This window comes from Orbicella faveolata, unplaced genomic scaffold, assembly GCF_042242905.1.
Source record: "Orbicella faveolata isolate gen_17 unplaced genomic scaffold, um_ofav_v1 contig_35, whole genome shotgun sequence".
NCBI classification, from domain to species: Eukaryota; Metazoa; Cnidaria; class Anthozoa; order Scleractinia; family Merulinidae; genus Orbicella; species Orbicella faveolata.
The window spans coordinates 14,787,878-14,802,519 of NW_028301564.1; the positions used below are offsets into that span (position 1 = coordinate 14,787,878).

Below are 14,642 nucleotides of genomic sequence, written 5' to 3' on the forward strand. Positions count from 1 at the left end.
GTCACCGTTGACGTGCGAGGGTCAAATTCAAAATGGCGGACGATTTGAATGCACTAAAGGTAAGCTGTGAGTGAATTAAAGTGTCTTTTGTGTCTCTACTTGTCTCTATTTCAAGGAATCATGTTTACAAGAGGATTATAACCTTATATTGTTCCACTGTTCGCAATGTCTATACGAATTATTGTTCTACAGTTGGACCCGGCTAATTCGAACTCGGTTATTTCGAATTCCCCGTTATTTGGAACTCAAAACCATTCCCTTGGTTTTGCTCTTCAGTTATTTACCATTGGCTATTTAGAACTCCCACTGTTTCGAACAATTTTTCGTTTCCCCCTATTTTAAAAGCTGATTAGTGAAGATTTCGAACTGACAATAATCAACGCACCAACCGGTATCAAATGTGATGCTTCCTCTCCAAGATACTGCATAAGCCCAAGTTCCTCGAGAGACTAAAAATATAAACATAATAACGCGATATGTTTAGGGACATTTTGTAATCTCTAGGGGAGGGTGACGGGGGTTTCGTTCAATCGCGCGTGACGTCACTCTCTTAGAAAACACTAGTTACCAGGACGTCACAAAAGAAACCAGTTTCAGTAAACACGTATAGAAAGAAGAATCATTGGTGGTACTGTAAAATTTATCCTTTTGGCTCCGTCCACACTACGCCGGAATTTGAAAACGGAGGTTTCAATCTGAAAACGCAGCAAATGTTTTCCGTCCACACTACACGGGGAAAATTTTAAAAACGCAACAGTCACCGGTCATTTTAGATTTGTATTTGAGGAAAGCTCACATCGTTTTCGAAATGAACAACATGAAAACAAAAACCCGGCGTTTTCAAATTCCTCCGGTTTAAAGAGCGTTTTTTAAAAGCTCCGTTTTCGTGATGGATCAGTGTGGACGGTAGGCCTAACCGTAGAAATAAAGTTGCGTTTTAAAATTTCTCCAGCGTGGTGTGGACACTGCCTTATTCAATAAGAAAATGAAAGGACTATTGTTCCACCCAACCTTCATTAGAATGAAAAGAGCGCTGAAGAACACAAGTGTTGTCCACTCCACTTGTTCCATTAGATCTTCAATGTGTGTTACGTCCGCCAACAATATCAAAAGTATGGCTCCAAGCATGGCAATCCACCCTGTAAGAGAAAACAAGTGAGCCACGCAAAATCAAATTAAATTGAATCCATGCCATAGAAAATACAGCCAATCAGAATACAGGAAAGCCGTTGTATATTCGACGGTATTACATCTAACTTTCCCGTCATGCTCCGCGCGTAAATCACATTGATTGTGTTGTCCACTGTATTTTCTATGGCATGATATAAAATAGTTACGCAACGCTCTCTCGTGCTATACCATGGAACTTTACACTTGTCACGTGTATTTTCTTGGTATACACACTCTCCTAAAGGCTCGTGTCTAAACTGAGAAAATACAAGTAACGCGTGGGATATTCCACAGTTAACCATTCGAAAGCGTTCCATAAATAGTAGGTACTCGAGATAAGACATAGAAAAGGGACAGGAGGCGGGGGAGATCTCCTATATAATTTTCTGGTGGTTGTACCGACGGCCGTACAATAAAACCTCTACCATTAGGAAATACCTGTACGACATCTGCAAACCAATGAGAAGTTTCATTTCTAAAGAAGACGTGAATCAGTTAAAACTCAGAAAAAACATAATTTATGTGAAACAATTCATCCTTACAACAGTGAAAATGCAGAACGAAAGAGGAAAAACAGAAATAAAATGCACATTACATGTCAATCCAGTTTGAAATACGAACTTAGTTTTCTAGATTGTTCCGCCCGTATGCGCCGGCGTGCCGTGCCCTCGTCAACTATCACGCATAGAAATCCAGAGCGAATAATCAAATTGTTTTAGTATAAATCTACTAGTCGTTCAAAACTTTATCTAAATCCTTTTCACAGACACTTCGAAAACGCCAAGAAGCGGCCCTCATTTCGTTAACAAGCGCACACTGCTACGCTACTCACTATCTCTCACAGATTATAGTTCACCACTAAATTTTCTTCGATTCTTATTGGTTTAAGTTGATCACGTGACGCGATAGTATCCATCCGCGGAGAGACACTATCAGCCCATAGTGCCCGTCCGAGGAAAATACCCGGATGGATAGTACTCTTCCGTGAAAAATTTCTGAAAACAAGCGAGCTTATAAAAAAATAAACAAGTGAAATTGTATTAAGTGAGTTTTGTTTATTTTCCTTTTTAAATTTTACATTCGGCTTTAACGGCTTTTTTCTAAAAAAGTTGAAAATAATTCAATATGATTTTTGAACTGGCGCGCGGAAAATTCAGCGGTGAACAATAAAGGCAATCGAGTGTTTATGTCTCGGAACTATCGGTCTGATAGTTGCCTCTTGGAAATTTGATGTTCTTAAAACTATCATATTTGCCCTCGAAACTTCGCTTCTCGGGCAAATATTTGTTTTAAGAACATCAAATTTCCGCGGGGTAACTATCAGCCGATAGTTCCTCGACAGAAACACTTTATTGTTTAAATAGATAGTGAGTAGCGTAGCCACTCAGAGAACGCCATTTGAGATAGAACGCTAGCAGATTTATACTAATATAGTATAGACCTTTTACTGTTTGAAATGAAGTTCAGTTGTCAACGGCACGTTGGTCTCACACTGGAAATGGAGAGCGTAATGAACAGTAGATAGCAATACACTCACCTACTTCAAGATAGAGTCCAGTTACAAACGAGTGGATGAAAAAGAAGACAATGACCAATGTGATGACAATTGAGCTCTTCATTAAAAGCATTTTGTCCCTTATGACGTACTGAAAACAAAAAGACGGATTTCAGTAAGGTACAGTTGTGCTTTGATGTAGCGTATTTTGTTGTGTTTTGTTGAGTTGAGAAGTGTTGTGTTTTGTTGTTGCTGTGCTGTTTTGTTGTGCTGCGTTGTGTTGCGTTTTTTAATAGTTTTGTTGTGTTTTGTTGTATTGTGTTTGGTTTTGTTGTGTTGTGTTGTGTTGAGTTGAGATGTGTTGTGTTTTGTTGTTGCTATGCTGTTGTGATGTGTTATGTTGCGTTTTTTTATTGTTGTGTTGTGCTTTGTTCTGTTTTTTTGGGTTGTGTTTGATTTTGGTGTGTGTTGTTGTGTTGAGTTGAGACGTGTTGTGTTTTGTTGTTGCTGTGCTGTTTTGTTGTGTTGTGTTGCGTTTTTTTATTGTTGTGCTGTGCTTTGTTCTGTTTTGTTGAGTTGTGTTTGATTTTGGTGTGTTGTATTGACTGAGTTGAGATGCGTTGTGTTTTGTTGTTGCTGCGCTGTTTTGTTGGGTTGCGTTTTTGTTGTTGTTGTTGTTGTTGTGTATTGTTTTTGTGTTTTGTTTTGTTGTGTTGTGTTTGGTTGTGTTTGTTCTGTGTTGTGCTGTGCCAGCGAGGCGTTTGGAAAAGATACGCAAGATCATAGGTTGACATGTACGTCAACAACTCAAACACCTGCAAGGTCGGAAAAAAAGTAAATGTCCTCCACCCAGATAACCCTACATTTTTTAATTGAAGCATAAACCAGACACTTGGCTTAATTTCTAAGCTGTATCCAAGTTCGCCTTGAATATACATACTGCAATTATTTACCTTTTTTTCCAGTTCTTGCAGACTTTGTTGGAAGGCTTCTCTTGTGGAACTGAGAAGAAAATAATTCACCTAACTAACTACATGATTCCTGGTTGATTTTGTTGTTGTTTTGTTGAGTAAAAGAAATTGAAGAATGATCATCGCAGTATATTTTCCGCGATACCGGTGCGATGCTCTACCAACTGAGCTATGAAGCCACACATTGGGAGCGAGGCCACTTAATTGAGTTCATATCTTCCCTTGAGGAGTGAAATGATGTGAAGTTTATATGAAATAATTCATATATGAACTGCGGTTGTAGATGAAATTGAAGAATGATCATCGCAGTATATTTTCCAATTTAAGCAATTGGAAAGAAGAAGCCTGAAAAAAATCAGGGCTTCAACGGGATTCGAACCCGTAAAACGAGAATTGAGTGAGCCACTGACGGCTACGTTTTATAGATGAGTGATAAAGAGATTTTCTGGTGGCGGTTATACAACCAAAATTAAATTCATTTTGATCATGCTTGTCCAAAGTAAACCGTGCCAAGCGCGGGAAAACATGTAACCGTTGGCAAGCTTAGGAAAATATTAAGTGGCTGAGAAGCGCGCGAAAACATGTAACCAGTCAGTGCAAAGCGCGAGAAAAAATGTAACCAGTCAGTGCCAGGCGCGGGAAAACGTGTAACCACTCAGTGCGAAGCACGGGAAACCATGTAACCTGTCAGTGCCAAGCGCGAGAAAACGTGTAACCAGTCAGTGTGAAGCACGAGAAAACATGTAACCAGTCAGTGCAAAGCGCGGGAAAACATGTAGCCAGTCAGTGCGAAGTGCGGGAAAACATGTAACCAGTCAATGCGAAGCGCGGGAAAACATATGCAACGCAAGACTAAAACAAAGACACCGTGCTCACGACACAGTGTCCGTCCAAACTCCTCTAACAAGTTAAAAAATTTGGCTTCTCACGTGTTTCTTTTCATGTTCCTGACAATGTTTTGAAGAGTCATGACCTTTTGTATCAGCAACAGTTTGACAGTTTTCTCCTCAGCGGAGACAAACGGCAGGCGGTCCGCTGATCTCTTCCAGATTTCGGCTTCTCGTTTTAGCTCTGTGTAAAACAGAAACAACACATTCAGCGCAATCAGACATAAAAGCAATTACTACACTTTGCAGAAGGGTGACAACTTTACACAAAATAAATTATATTGTTGGAAAGAAATGATTACCGGTATATGCCGAGCTTCAAGTATATCAACATTTCTTACAAATATCCTCATTCATTGACCAAACTACTGGATGTCATTTGTGGGACGTTCGCCAACTTTGATCATGGTTATATGACCCGCTTCCCACAAGTCTCTGTAACTAAGTTAGATCGTGGCGGAAGATAAAGGTTCGACTCACATTGGGAGAATACTGAAGACTTTTCTTTTGAATGGCTTATGTCTAGAAATGATTCCTGAGACCTTTCTCGAAACTACTGTAGTTGATTCCCACTGATCTTAATACGTTTTTACTTTCTTAAATCCAACTAGACACAATAGTAACCTGCGAAATACTGCCCATTCTTTTTGAAGGGTATGGGGAGAGTTATGCTCCTGCCGTGTTGGAAGTGGGACTGGGCACGAAAGGCGCGCCAGCGTCATACATGAATACTAGGCAATTATATTATGAGCTCGAGATTTCTATCACGCATAGAAATCGAGAGCGAATAATCTAATTGTTCTAGTATAAATCTGCAAGTCATTCGAAACTTTATCTAAATCCTCTACACAGACACTTCGAAAACGCCAAGAAGCGGCCGTCACTTTGTTAACAAGGGTACGCTACTCAGAGAACGGCATTTGTGATAGAACGCTAGTGGATTTATACCAATACCGAATATTAGCGAATCAAGGCTTCTCTTACAATTTCCATAACAACGGAGACTGTTTTGTAGCCAAATATGGCTCTACACTGTACAAACAAATTGAAAAATATGTATACCTTCTACTATAGGTGGATCATCATTCACGATTTTCACATTCAAGTAAAGAAGCCTACAAAAGCATTAACAAAACAGAAATTAATTGTTCAATTGCCATCATTACTATGATGTCGTTATTTTGGACATTGATTCACTATTGTTCCCTCAAAGAGAAATAAAACTATTAATAGTCCAGAAAAAGTTGGCTGTAAAAATACAGCGTACTGGTTTCACTATGATCGCTCAGAAAAAAACGGATTGGAAAACTGGAATCAGATGTAAATTAATCAGAAGTGTAGCAGCTCTCGTAAGCTTGTAATTCTCTTCATTGTTAGCAGCTGATATTGTTTTAGGGCTAGGGGCATTGTTTCTGCTGTTTGTTCTATTGTTCTCTCAAAGGGTAGCAAGCCATTCATGTGAGACCTTACGAGAGCTGCTACATCACGCAAATTAATGGGTGTGTAGCGAACTCGACTTAGCTTTCAAGAAGGAACGAGAGACCAATAGAGATTGAAGGTGTGTAGGTGAGTGGTACGGGAAATTAAACGTTTCCCTTTCGTTATTGTTACATGGAGATAAGCCAACGTAAGTCTGCATATGAGCCGAGTGGTCCATCAGGCCGTTGTCTGTAACATGAAGCGACCAGGAGTATTTATACTCCATCATGGATCGGACGCTAGTCCATCGCAGGGTTACCTCCAGCATTAAATTCGCTGGTACAATGTACCCATTTATACACCTGGGTGGAGAGGGGCACTGTAAGAAGAAAGCCTATTGCCCAAGAACACAACACAATGTCCCCGGCCAGGGCTCGAACCCAGACTGCTCGATCCACAGACAAGCACACTAATCATGAGGCCACCGTGCCTCTCAACAACAGAGTGTATGAGAAATACCTTAAAATTCCGTAAGCTACCACAAGGCAGAAAAATATCCCTCCGATCAGATGTTTAGTGAAATCTGTAAAATTGATACCCTAAAGGGAAAGTTAAGCCATTTGTTAGTGTTACAATTTCTCCTTAATAGCAATTAGACCTAAAGAGCGACAAATATCTGCGGAAAGAAAGGCTGTACATTTCAGTTATACAACAAGCAAAAGTAAGATTCACGCCTCGCAAGTACTAAATAATCTTGCATTATTAAAGCAAACGCGAAACTGGTAGCTTGTGAATGAGGAACATCGACAAGAAATAAATTTTTGAGTGTAGGCTCTGAACTGATCATGACAACAAGCGAGAACATCGCAAAGTTTAAACTAATGAACAGTATCATGTTTCTGCTGTTCCTTTATGCATCTTATGGAGGGAACATTATTTTATGGTGGGGGAAGGGGGTTAGGCAATTTTCTGGGGCATGAATTTTTTTTTTTTTCATCTTTAGGTTGTGCATTTTTTTGTTTTTGTTTTGGTGGGCAATAACTTGTGCAAGAAGTTTGTAACATTAAAAATAAGACCAAGACAGTAGAAAGCACTTGCTCGATTTCTTGTCCCCAAGACTCCCCTTGCACATTTGTTTTCAGCAGTTTTTGCTGTGCAGGAATTTTTTGGTAAATTGCCCCCCCCCCCCCCCCCCATCCCCATTCAAAAAAATAATGCTTGAAATAGCAACGTGAGAGAAGGTCAACCACGAAGGTGAATTTTCAATGTCTCAGTTCTTCGTCTATATATATTCAGATATAATACAGTATATTGCAGTTCTGACATCGGGAGATGAACTAAGGGGTTTGGAAGGGGTCTGGAAGAATTTTTGCATCACCCTCCAGACCCTCGAAATATATTAAATTGTTCATCCGGGTGATCACGATGTAGTAACTACAAGTCAGCGGTTTATTTATTGACTTATTCAGCGCTTGAAGGAGCTTTGAAGCAACTTACGTGTGCCTTTAGGTCCTTGCTGGAAACTAGAATTATATTTGGCGGATCACCAATTGCTATAAAAAGAACAAGAAATCATAAAGACATAAGACCATGCTGGAAGACAGTATAGTATATTTGCAAGAATGAAAACTTCGCACCCAAGTGGCCTTTGTAACACTGAAACCAAAGTAGACGGAGAACTAATCACTTCAAGGGCAATAGAGTAAAGAGCCAGTCAAAACATTAAGCAAAACTCACGACGAAACATTTCAGCACGTAATTGGTGCTACGCACGGGAAAACATGTACATGTACCCAATTCCATGCCCGGGAAAACATGAAACCAGTGCTAAGCGTGGGAAAACACGTAACCGGTGCTAAGCGCGGGAAACGAAGTAACCAGTGCTAAGCGTAGGAAAACATGTAACCAGTGCTAAGCGCGGGAAAACGTGTAACCAATACCAAGCGCGGGAAAACGTGTAAATCAGAGCCAAGCGCTGACACGTGGCGTAAGCCGAAAAATGATTGATTTGCCAGTTTTGAAAGACATCTTAGCTCTGATTGACCACTGAATGTTAAAGCAGTTATGGAGCTCTAAACAGTCAACTGAATAACTGAATTTTGAATACATTTACCTGTCGCCGTTCCACCAATATTAGAAAATATCACTTCAGCTATTAGGACAGGCGTAGGATTCAGGTTAAGGACTTGGCATAACCTAGAAATTAATCATATCGTATTTACTACACGATCTTGCGGGTTACATTACAGTTAGGCTCTTAAGGGCAGGAATCACAAAGGATGACTACCAACTTTATATCGTTCCTGTAGGCAACATTCTTAACGGTGATCTTTACATCCGTCTGTTCCACCCTCCGTCCGTCCGCCGTTCGTCCGTTCGTCCCTACGTTCGGCCGCTTGTCCCTACGTTCGGCCGCTCATCCCTACGTTCGGCCGCTCGTCCCTATGTTCGGCCGCTCCCTTTCTCGCTCGGTAGAGTTCGTTCGTTCGAGAACAGCACCCGTTTGCATGACCGCCCAAATACACCTTATTCCAAAATGGCGGCCAATTTATTATTCTTTTGTTTGCATGTTAATTAGCCCTCTTTGCCTCATTTTCACTTCAAAATTCTTTTGCATTTTGTACATGTTGACGCGGCAAAGAGGGCTAATTACCATGTAAACAAAAGAATAATAAACTGGCTGCTATTTTGGAATAAGTTGTATGGTCTCATTAGGTATAATGACCATTGGCTATTGGTTCACGTCCGAAAAAAAATGACGTCTTACTTACGTAACTGTAACCGGTGTCAAGAGCAGAATGACTGTCACATTATCCTATTTGAAGGAAAACAGCAATAAATCTATGAACAGACTCTCCCTTAGAGTTCATATAGCCAAGGGTAATTTTGTATGCAGCAGGCGAAGCAAATTTGTAATTCCATTTTCTGTAGGCAGCAGCATGTAATAGAAAGACTTTTATTTTGGGCGGAGTTGGTACAAGTTGGCTTTTTATCGTGCGCTAGTGAAATGGCATCCATAGCTATGTTGCCCATTTAGGCATGAATTTACATTTGCTGCCAATACCTACTACGGTTAGTTATATTCTTCACCAAAGCAAGCTCTACTCGTTGAAATATTTTTAAAATTTAGGCAAAACACAGGTAGCCTGTGAACGCAGACGTATTTCCGATGGAGACAAGCGACAGCCAGAAATGGGTCTGCGTTCGCAGGCTAAAACACAGGTGCCCAAGCCCGAATCCCAGTGTAACAGTAGTGCTAGCTACAAGTGATACGAGTTATACTATGAAACATATTTACCAGGACAGCAGATATCAACGCGGTGCAAGTGCAGAGTAGAGTGATGAGACCCCAAACATGACCTTTAGAAAGTTTGTACGCCTAATAAAAAACACAAAAAGAAAATATCGCTTAAACACTGGCATTAGAGACGGACGGAGCGCACAATGCACACAGTCAATATGGTTTTGAGCTTGACTTCAACTCTGCTCTTCGAGTCTAACTATCACTTTTCGCTACAAGCCTGACTTTGTCACCCAGCCCACGATATCTCTAGGATGGCGAAATTTCTCAACTTGAGAAATTGCCTTTAACTATTCTGACCCATCGCCAAGCGCGGACTGCAAGCGCGGGAAAACGCTCAGGCATAAGCCAATCTCGATTGGTTTTGGTTTTGCTCCTAATTGGTTAAAAACAGCAACTTTGCAGTGATCGGCTGGAGCGTGGTTGAACGAAATTATTAAGCCAATCAGAGCTCGACCGACAAACTTTGTTAACAAATGAAAATCCTCGTTAAAACGTGCATTTGTGCACAACTTTCTACGAACCTTCAATGCCACGTAATCAAAAAACCCAGTCTTGCCAAAAATTGCTACCAGAATCATCTGCCACAAACGAAAATACAACATGCATTAAAATCCGAATACAGTCGAACCTCTCCACAACGGCCATCTAGGGAACATAGCCAAGTGGCCATTACGGGGATGTAGGGGTGTAATGTGACACCTGTTTTGGAGGGTGCAGCATTTCCCGCCCCCCCCCCCCCCCCCCAAAAAAAAAGCCAAAAAAATACATACCCCATTCGTCAGTCGTTGATTAACTGGCCGTTGTCGAGTGGTTATTTTGGCAGCTGGGACAAGTTTTAGTGGCCGTTGCTGTTGTGGAGAGGTGGCCGTTGTAGAGAGGTTAGAATAAGAGTGAATGTATGGACCGTCCACAGGGACAAAAAAGTGGCCGTTGTAGGGCGGTGGCCATTAGTGGAGGTTCGACTGTATACACATTGATAAATTAAATAAAACTACAACAGAACAAAGCAAACATAATCAGCCCCTTATCAGGACGACAAATAAATCCTTCACGAAACAAAACCTCATAACAATATTGAACTAAAATTTCATGAGAGAACATACCATTCCAAACAGAAGAGCAAGAGTCTCCCATTCAATCCAGGTAACAACTGTTTCAAGTGATGGTCTCTGAAGAATGAAATGATGATTTACATGGAAAAGAATTCACAGTAGACATCACTGATTTTTAATCATATTTTTTGATAAGACAAGTAGCAAGTATTTATTATTCACAAATTGGTATAGCCTTGATACAACCTGGGTCAAAAAAAAAAATGAGCACGAACAATGCTGGAAAATGCCAGTCTGAATTATCAGTTGTCTCCCACCCTTAGCTTGAGCCAAGGCACTAGATGCATCTTCCCCCCTGGGTTTAGGCTAGGCCTAACCCTCCACAGGGTACCTACCTTAGGATGGAAAATTGCAAGTATACCATCTACAGTGACAATGTATAATTGCTTTGCCCTAAGGATACTGCCAGACTTTGAACAGATATTATGATAAAGCCTTACTTTACTTAATCTGTGGGGAGGGGCAGGGAGTGGGAAATCTGTTATTGGCAAGAAAGAGGAGTGAGGGTGTGAAGTGCAATTACCTCGGTGGGAGGAACCAGGGAAAAAAAAAAGAGAAAAATTGTTGCAACATTGCATACCATTTTGTGATAGAAGAACTGCAAAGAAAAGAGGTTTGAGATTGGAGAAGTGGGAAATTCAGAACCCTTGTACTAGTCCTAACCCAGCTTAGAAGCTACACAAAAGTATCACAAGAAACTTTAACGTTATAAACCCTCAACATACATGGTATTTATACTATTTCATTAGAGAAAAGTAACACTGAAAACTGACAAATTTGCATATTCGTGTAGTTGTGCAACTGAAAGTTTGTTAAAGTGATTAAATAGGGCAGGAAATTATTATCTAGAGCATTTAAGTACATTATAGTACCATAAAATAAAGGTATAAAAATTACAGCAAAACTGGCAAATTTACCTTGTTCATGTACGACAAGAAAGACAAAGCAGCCAGTGCACCTAGCATTGCTGCAGTAGCTCTGTGAACAAGCTGCAGACAAAAAAAAAAAAAACACAAGTCAGTTATTATAAGTTTCTGCATGGTATTCTATATTTTCCTTATTCCCTCTAAAGAGAGCTAACAAAACCTTCAATATGGCAGCTATGTTTAATACACTGTATATAGTGGCAGTTAATTTTCCTCTCAATCTGTGGACAACAAGTTTGTATTAAACCACGGTGGTGGTACTCCCAGAAAAATTGGGTGGGGCTGCAGCCCGCTTCACAGAACCCTTACCCTAGTTGAGACCAAAATCTGTGATTTTCCTTATCCATCTATGGCCTGACCAAAAATTTTACAGCCTATTTAAGACCTGACCCTTAAATCCATACCCTGTTTCAGCCTGTCCTATAATAAAAACATAGCTTCTTCTAAAAAAAAAAAAAAAAAAAAAAAATTCAAGACTAGAATGCAAGGACTACACCCTATTTGAGACCAAAATGGCCAAAATTGATACCTATTTCTAACCAAAATGGCTAAAAACTAATACAGGGCCGCACATTAAATACTTATTTCAATCAAATAGATTTAAGTTTCTCATTTTCGTACCTCAAATATGATAAGTACGTAGACTCCGATTAAGATGACAAGTGCAATAGTAACCTAAACCAACAGAAACATTCAAATAATTTGTTCATAAAAAAATAATAACAGATTTTGAAAAACTTACAGGGATGTAGGTTGTATGCAAAAACTAATTATCAAAATTGGCTCGGTCAAGACCTCTCAGTGAAATTGGGGGGGGGGGGGGGGGGGTGAGCCAACCCTAGTCACAGCACTTATCCTCTATGTGCATGTTCAGAAACATATATTGAGGAACTTTATACATGCACACGATCAAACCAAAACTAAGATTTTCTGGCTCCAGTTTCTGAATTTGTACAGGGCATGGGGCATTTGGTCATCAGTGTCCGAAAATGCACAGGTTCTGAGAAGAAGATTTCTGGTCATTAGCTCTCTCTATCCCTGTGAAATCAGCTGACGGCTGGCTCCTTACTACATCCCTGTACTTAAGTGTTAAATTTTACTCTCTCCCCACCTACATAGGTTGGTTAATTTGACCACAAAAAGCACAACTACTTTTAGCTAATATCAGCAAGTCTATGATATGCCATGGCTCCAGATGAATTATTTACACCTTCTCCCCCCCCCCCCCAACCCCCTCCAACCTCTGCCACTCCCCACCATCGCCACCAATTTCAAGTATCATGACAATTTCCATATTCAAAATTATCCAATTGAAATTAAGTCTACTGCCCTGCCTACCCGACGATATCAAGTCACTGACCCGATATGGCTAAGACGTCATGGTCACCTGGCCAAATTTACGTACAGTAGACACCTAATCATACCTTTTTGGTACACTTGGACATTGAACTTAAACACTGAACTAGAACACCTGTTTGGTCTTGTCATGGGTATTTTCTCTCAACTACAACTCACCAAAGTACCAACCATGGCTCAAGCAAACTTGCCAGTTATGCAGTTAAAGCATAGCAAAAAAGTATGGTTTCTGGTATAAATAATAACAATTTTGAAGCTAAAATCAATATAAGTTCTTACTTGATCAGTTATTGTAAAAGGCTCCACATAGTACTTCAGTGAAATTGCGATTGGAAATGAAGTGCTTGAGGCAAAAAACAACCTCATATGTGTTATACTGTAAAGAGAAAAAAATTATTCCAAGTATATGAAACTCTAGCAGTATCCTGAAAAAAAAAAAAAAAAAAACACTGCATGGGAATCAGTCAGAGTAAAGGAAGAAGAAAAAATTACCTGTAAGCACTTTGTTTGTATTTATGCCAGTTATTTATTGAGAACTTGGTAATACAGCCTGACAGCTGGAGAAGAGGTGGGGGTGGGGGTAGGGATGGGAGGCAATACACTCATTAGGCTTAACAGCTGTAGATGTTTGTATGCACTGCAATATTACTTGCCTATATCACCAGACGATACATTTCCTTGGATTGTGACTGAAGCTGTCATGTACATGACATATCTCTAAAACTTAGGATCTAACTAAGACTACTTACTTGTCCTTTTGTGAAAGATTTAGTCTCTTTTCTATGGTGATAGGATCTTCATGTGCTTCACAGCTGGTCGAGCTACAGTTGATTCCAATTCTAGCTGAAACCTATAAAACCAACCGAGATATTTAAATCATAAAGCACAAAGGTCAAAACTCAGAGACTTTAACTCATCTGACAGTAAACAGAATGTTAATTTTTAATCAATCCTACTCAAAATCTTGCATCAGCTCTTACAATGGAAGTATGCATGTCACTCAAAATAAAATTATAATAAACATTATATCATATTACAAGTGTCTTTGCAGTCCACCTACCTCACTAACTCTAGTTACATTTCCATTCTTGCTTTCAAAGCCAATGGTGAGAATTTGATCTGACTGGCTATCTAATAACACACACAGATATTTTGTTATTACATGCTTGCAAAGAGAGTTCAGTATTCATCTGCCATTGGTTACTAGAATTTTACACCGTTAAAGGAGCTACATCATGGTTTGGATATCTCAAAAAGTTTAGCCTAAGTTTTTTAAGTTCTCTGTTTGTGATCTGTGTTAATCTTCTCCATCCTTGACCATCCTTGTTCCTTTATGGTTTATTTTTGTCTCTTTGGTGTATAATAGCTCAAACTGTAGTGACTGAGCTCATTTTAAACATGTATTGGATTATAATAAAATAATGGATACCTGGAAATTCATCTCCTGCTATAAAAGGTCCAGACACTTGAACTGTCACAACTGAATCCTTTGTGTGGTTCAATTCAAAGGCTGGTGGTACTGGGTGAAGGTACATGTTTCACCTATATGGTGCTGGGTAGGGGTAAGACTGTGATAAACAAACCTCTCGTCCAGGAAGGAGAGCTACATAGAGCTACTCTATGTTACAAAAACCGAGGTTAAGAGCTAGAAAGAAGACTTATTAGTTATAACCTTTCTTAAGGTTACAGTATACCTTTGGGTCAGCAATTTTCTTCAAATTTGGATTTATGGGTCAAAGTAGTGGTCCAAGAATAATCCCTAATTGGTGGAGAAATGGTGGTTTTACGTTTTCACCGGAAGTAAAAGTTTACCTCTTGATTGACAGTCCTATGGCGTATATGCAATCAACCGAGATGATTTTTTGGGAATTACCTGTACGGATGTGACGAATTGACTACTCAGTTGATCAGCATTGTTGTTGTGACTACCAAGCATTTCTGGTATTAGGTGTAACTCTATTAAGTTATGAGTAAACATAGACCATGTTAAAAACATGAACCA

At 39.8% G+C, this 14,642-nt stretch overlaps 1 protein-coding gene across 8 annotated transcripts in view; it reads right to left on the minus strand.

Moving 5' to 3' along the window:
* The window catches only part of LOC110043010 (P protein-like), a 30,313-nt gene that overhangs the window by 4,794 nt on the left and 10,877 nt on the right, over positions 1–14,642 (minus strand). For 3 of the 8 annotated variants that reach the window (XM_020748411.2, XM_020748410.2, XM_020748413.2), the window contains 19 exons: positions 14,070–14,150; positions 13,701–13,771; positions 13,390–13,490; positions 12,920–13,016; positions 11,906–11,959; positions 11,276–11,347; positions 10,350–10,415; positions 9,768–9,824; positions 9,241–9,321; positions 8,714–8,757; positions 8,056–8,138; positions 7,440–7,495; positions 6,462–6,541; positions 5,586–5,638; positions 4,566–4,707; positions 3,619–3,667; positions 2,708–2,816; positions 1,012–1,139; positions 390–449 (listed from right to left, as the gene is read on the minus strand). In XM_020748411.2, coding sequence (XP_020604070.1) covers positions 390–449; positions 1,012–1,139; positions 2,708–2,816; positions 3,619–3,667; positions 4,566–4,707; positions 5,586–5,638; positions 6,462–6,541; positions 7,440–7,495; positions 8,056–8,138; positions 8,714–8,757; positions 9,241–9,321; positions 9,768–9,824; positions 10,350–10,415; positions 11,276–11,347; positions 11,906–11,959; positions 12,920–13,016; positions 13,390–13,490; positions 13,701–13,771; positions 14,070–14,150 — 1,484 coding nt within the window. Of the gene's footprint in view, positions 1–385; positions 450–1,011; positions 1,140–2,707; positions 2,817–3,618; positions 3,668–4,565; positions 4,708–5,585; positions 5,639–6,461; positions 6,542–7,439; positions 7,496–8,055; positions 8,139–8,713; positions 8,758–9,240; positions 9,322–9,767; positions 9,825–10,349; positions 10,416–11,275; positions 11,348–11,905; positions 11,960–12,919; positions 13,017–13,389; positions 13,491–13,700; positions 13,772–14,069; positions 14,151–14,642 lie in introns of all 8 variants that reach the window. The other 5 variants (XM_020748415.2, XM_020748414.2, XM_020748412.2 and 2 more) reach the window with 3 other exon arrangements.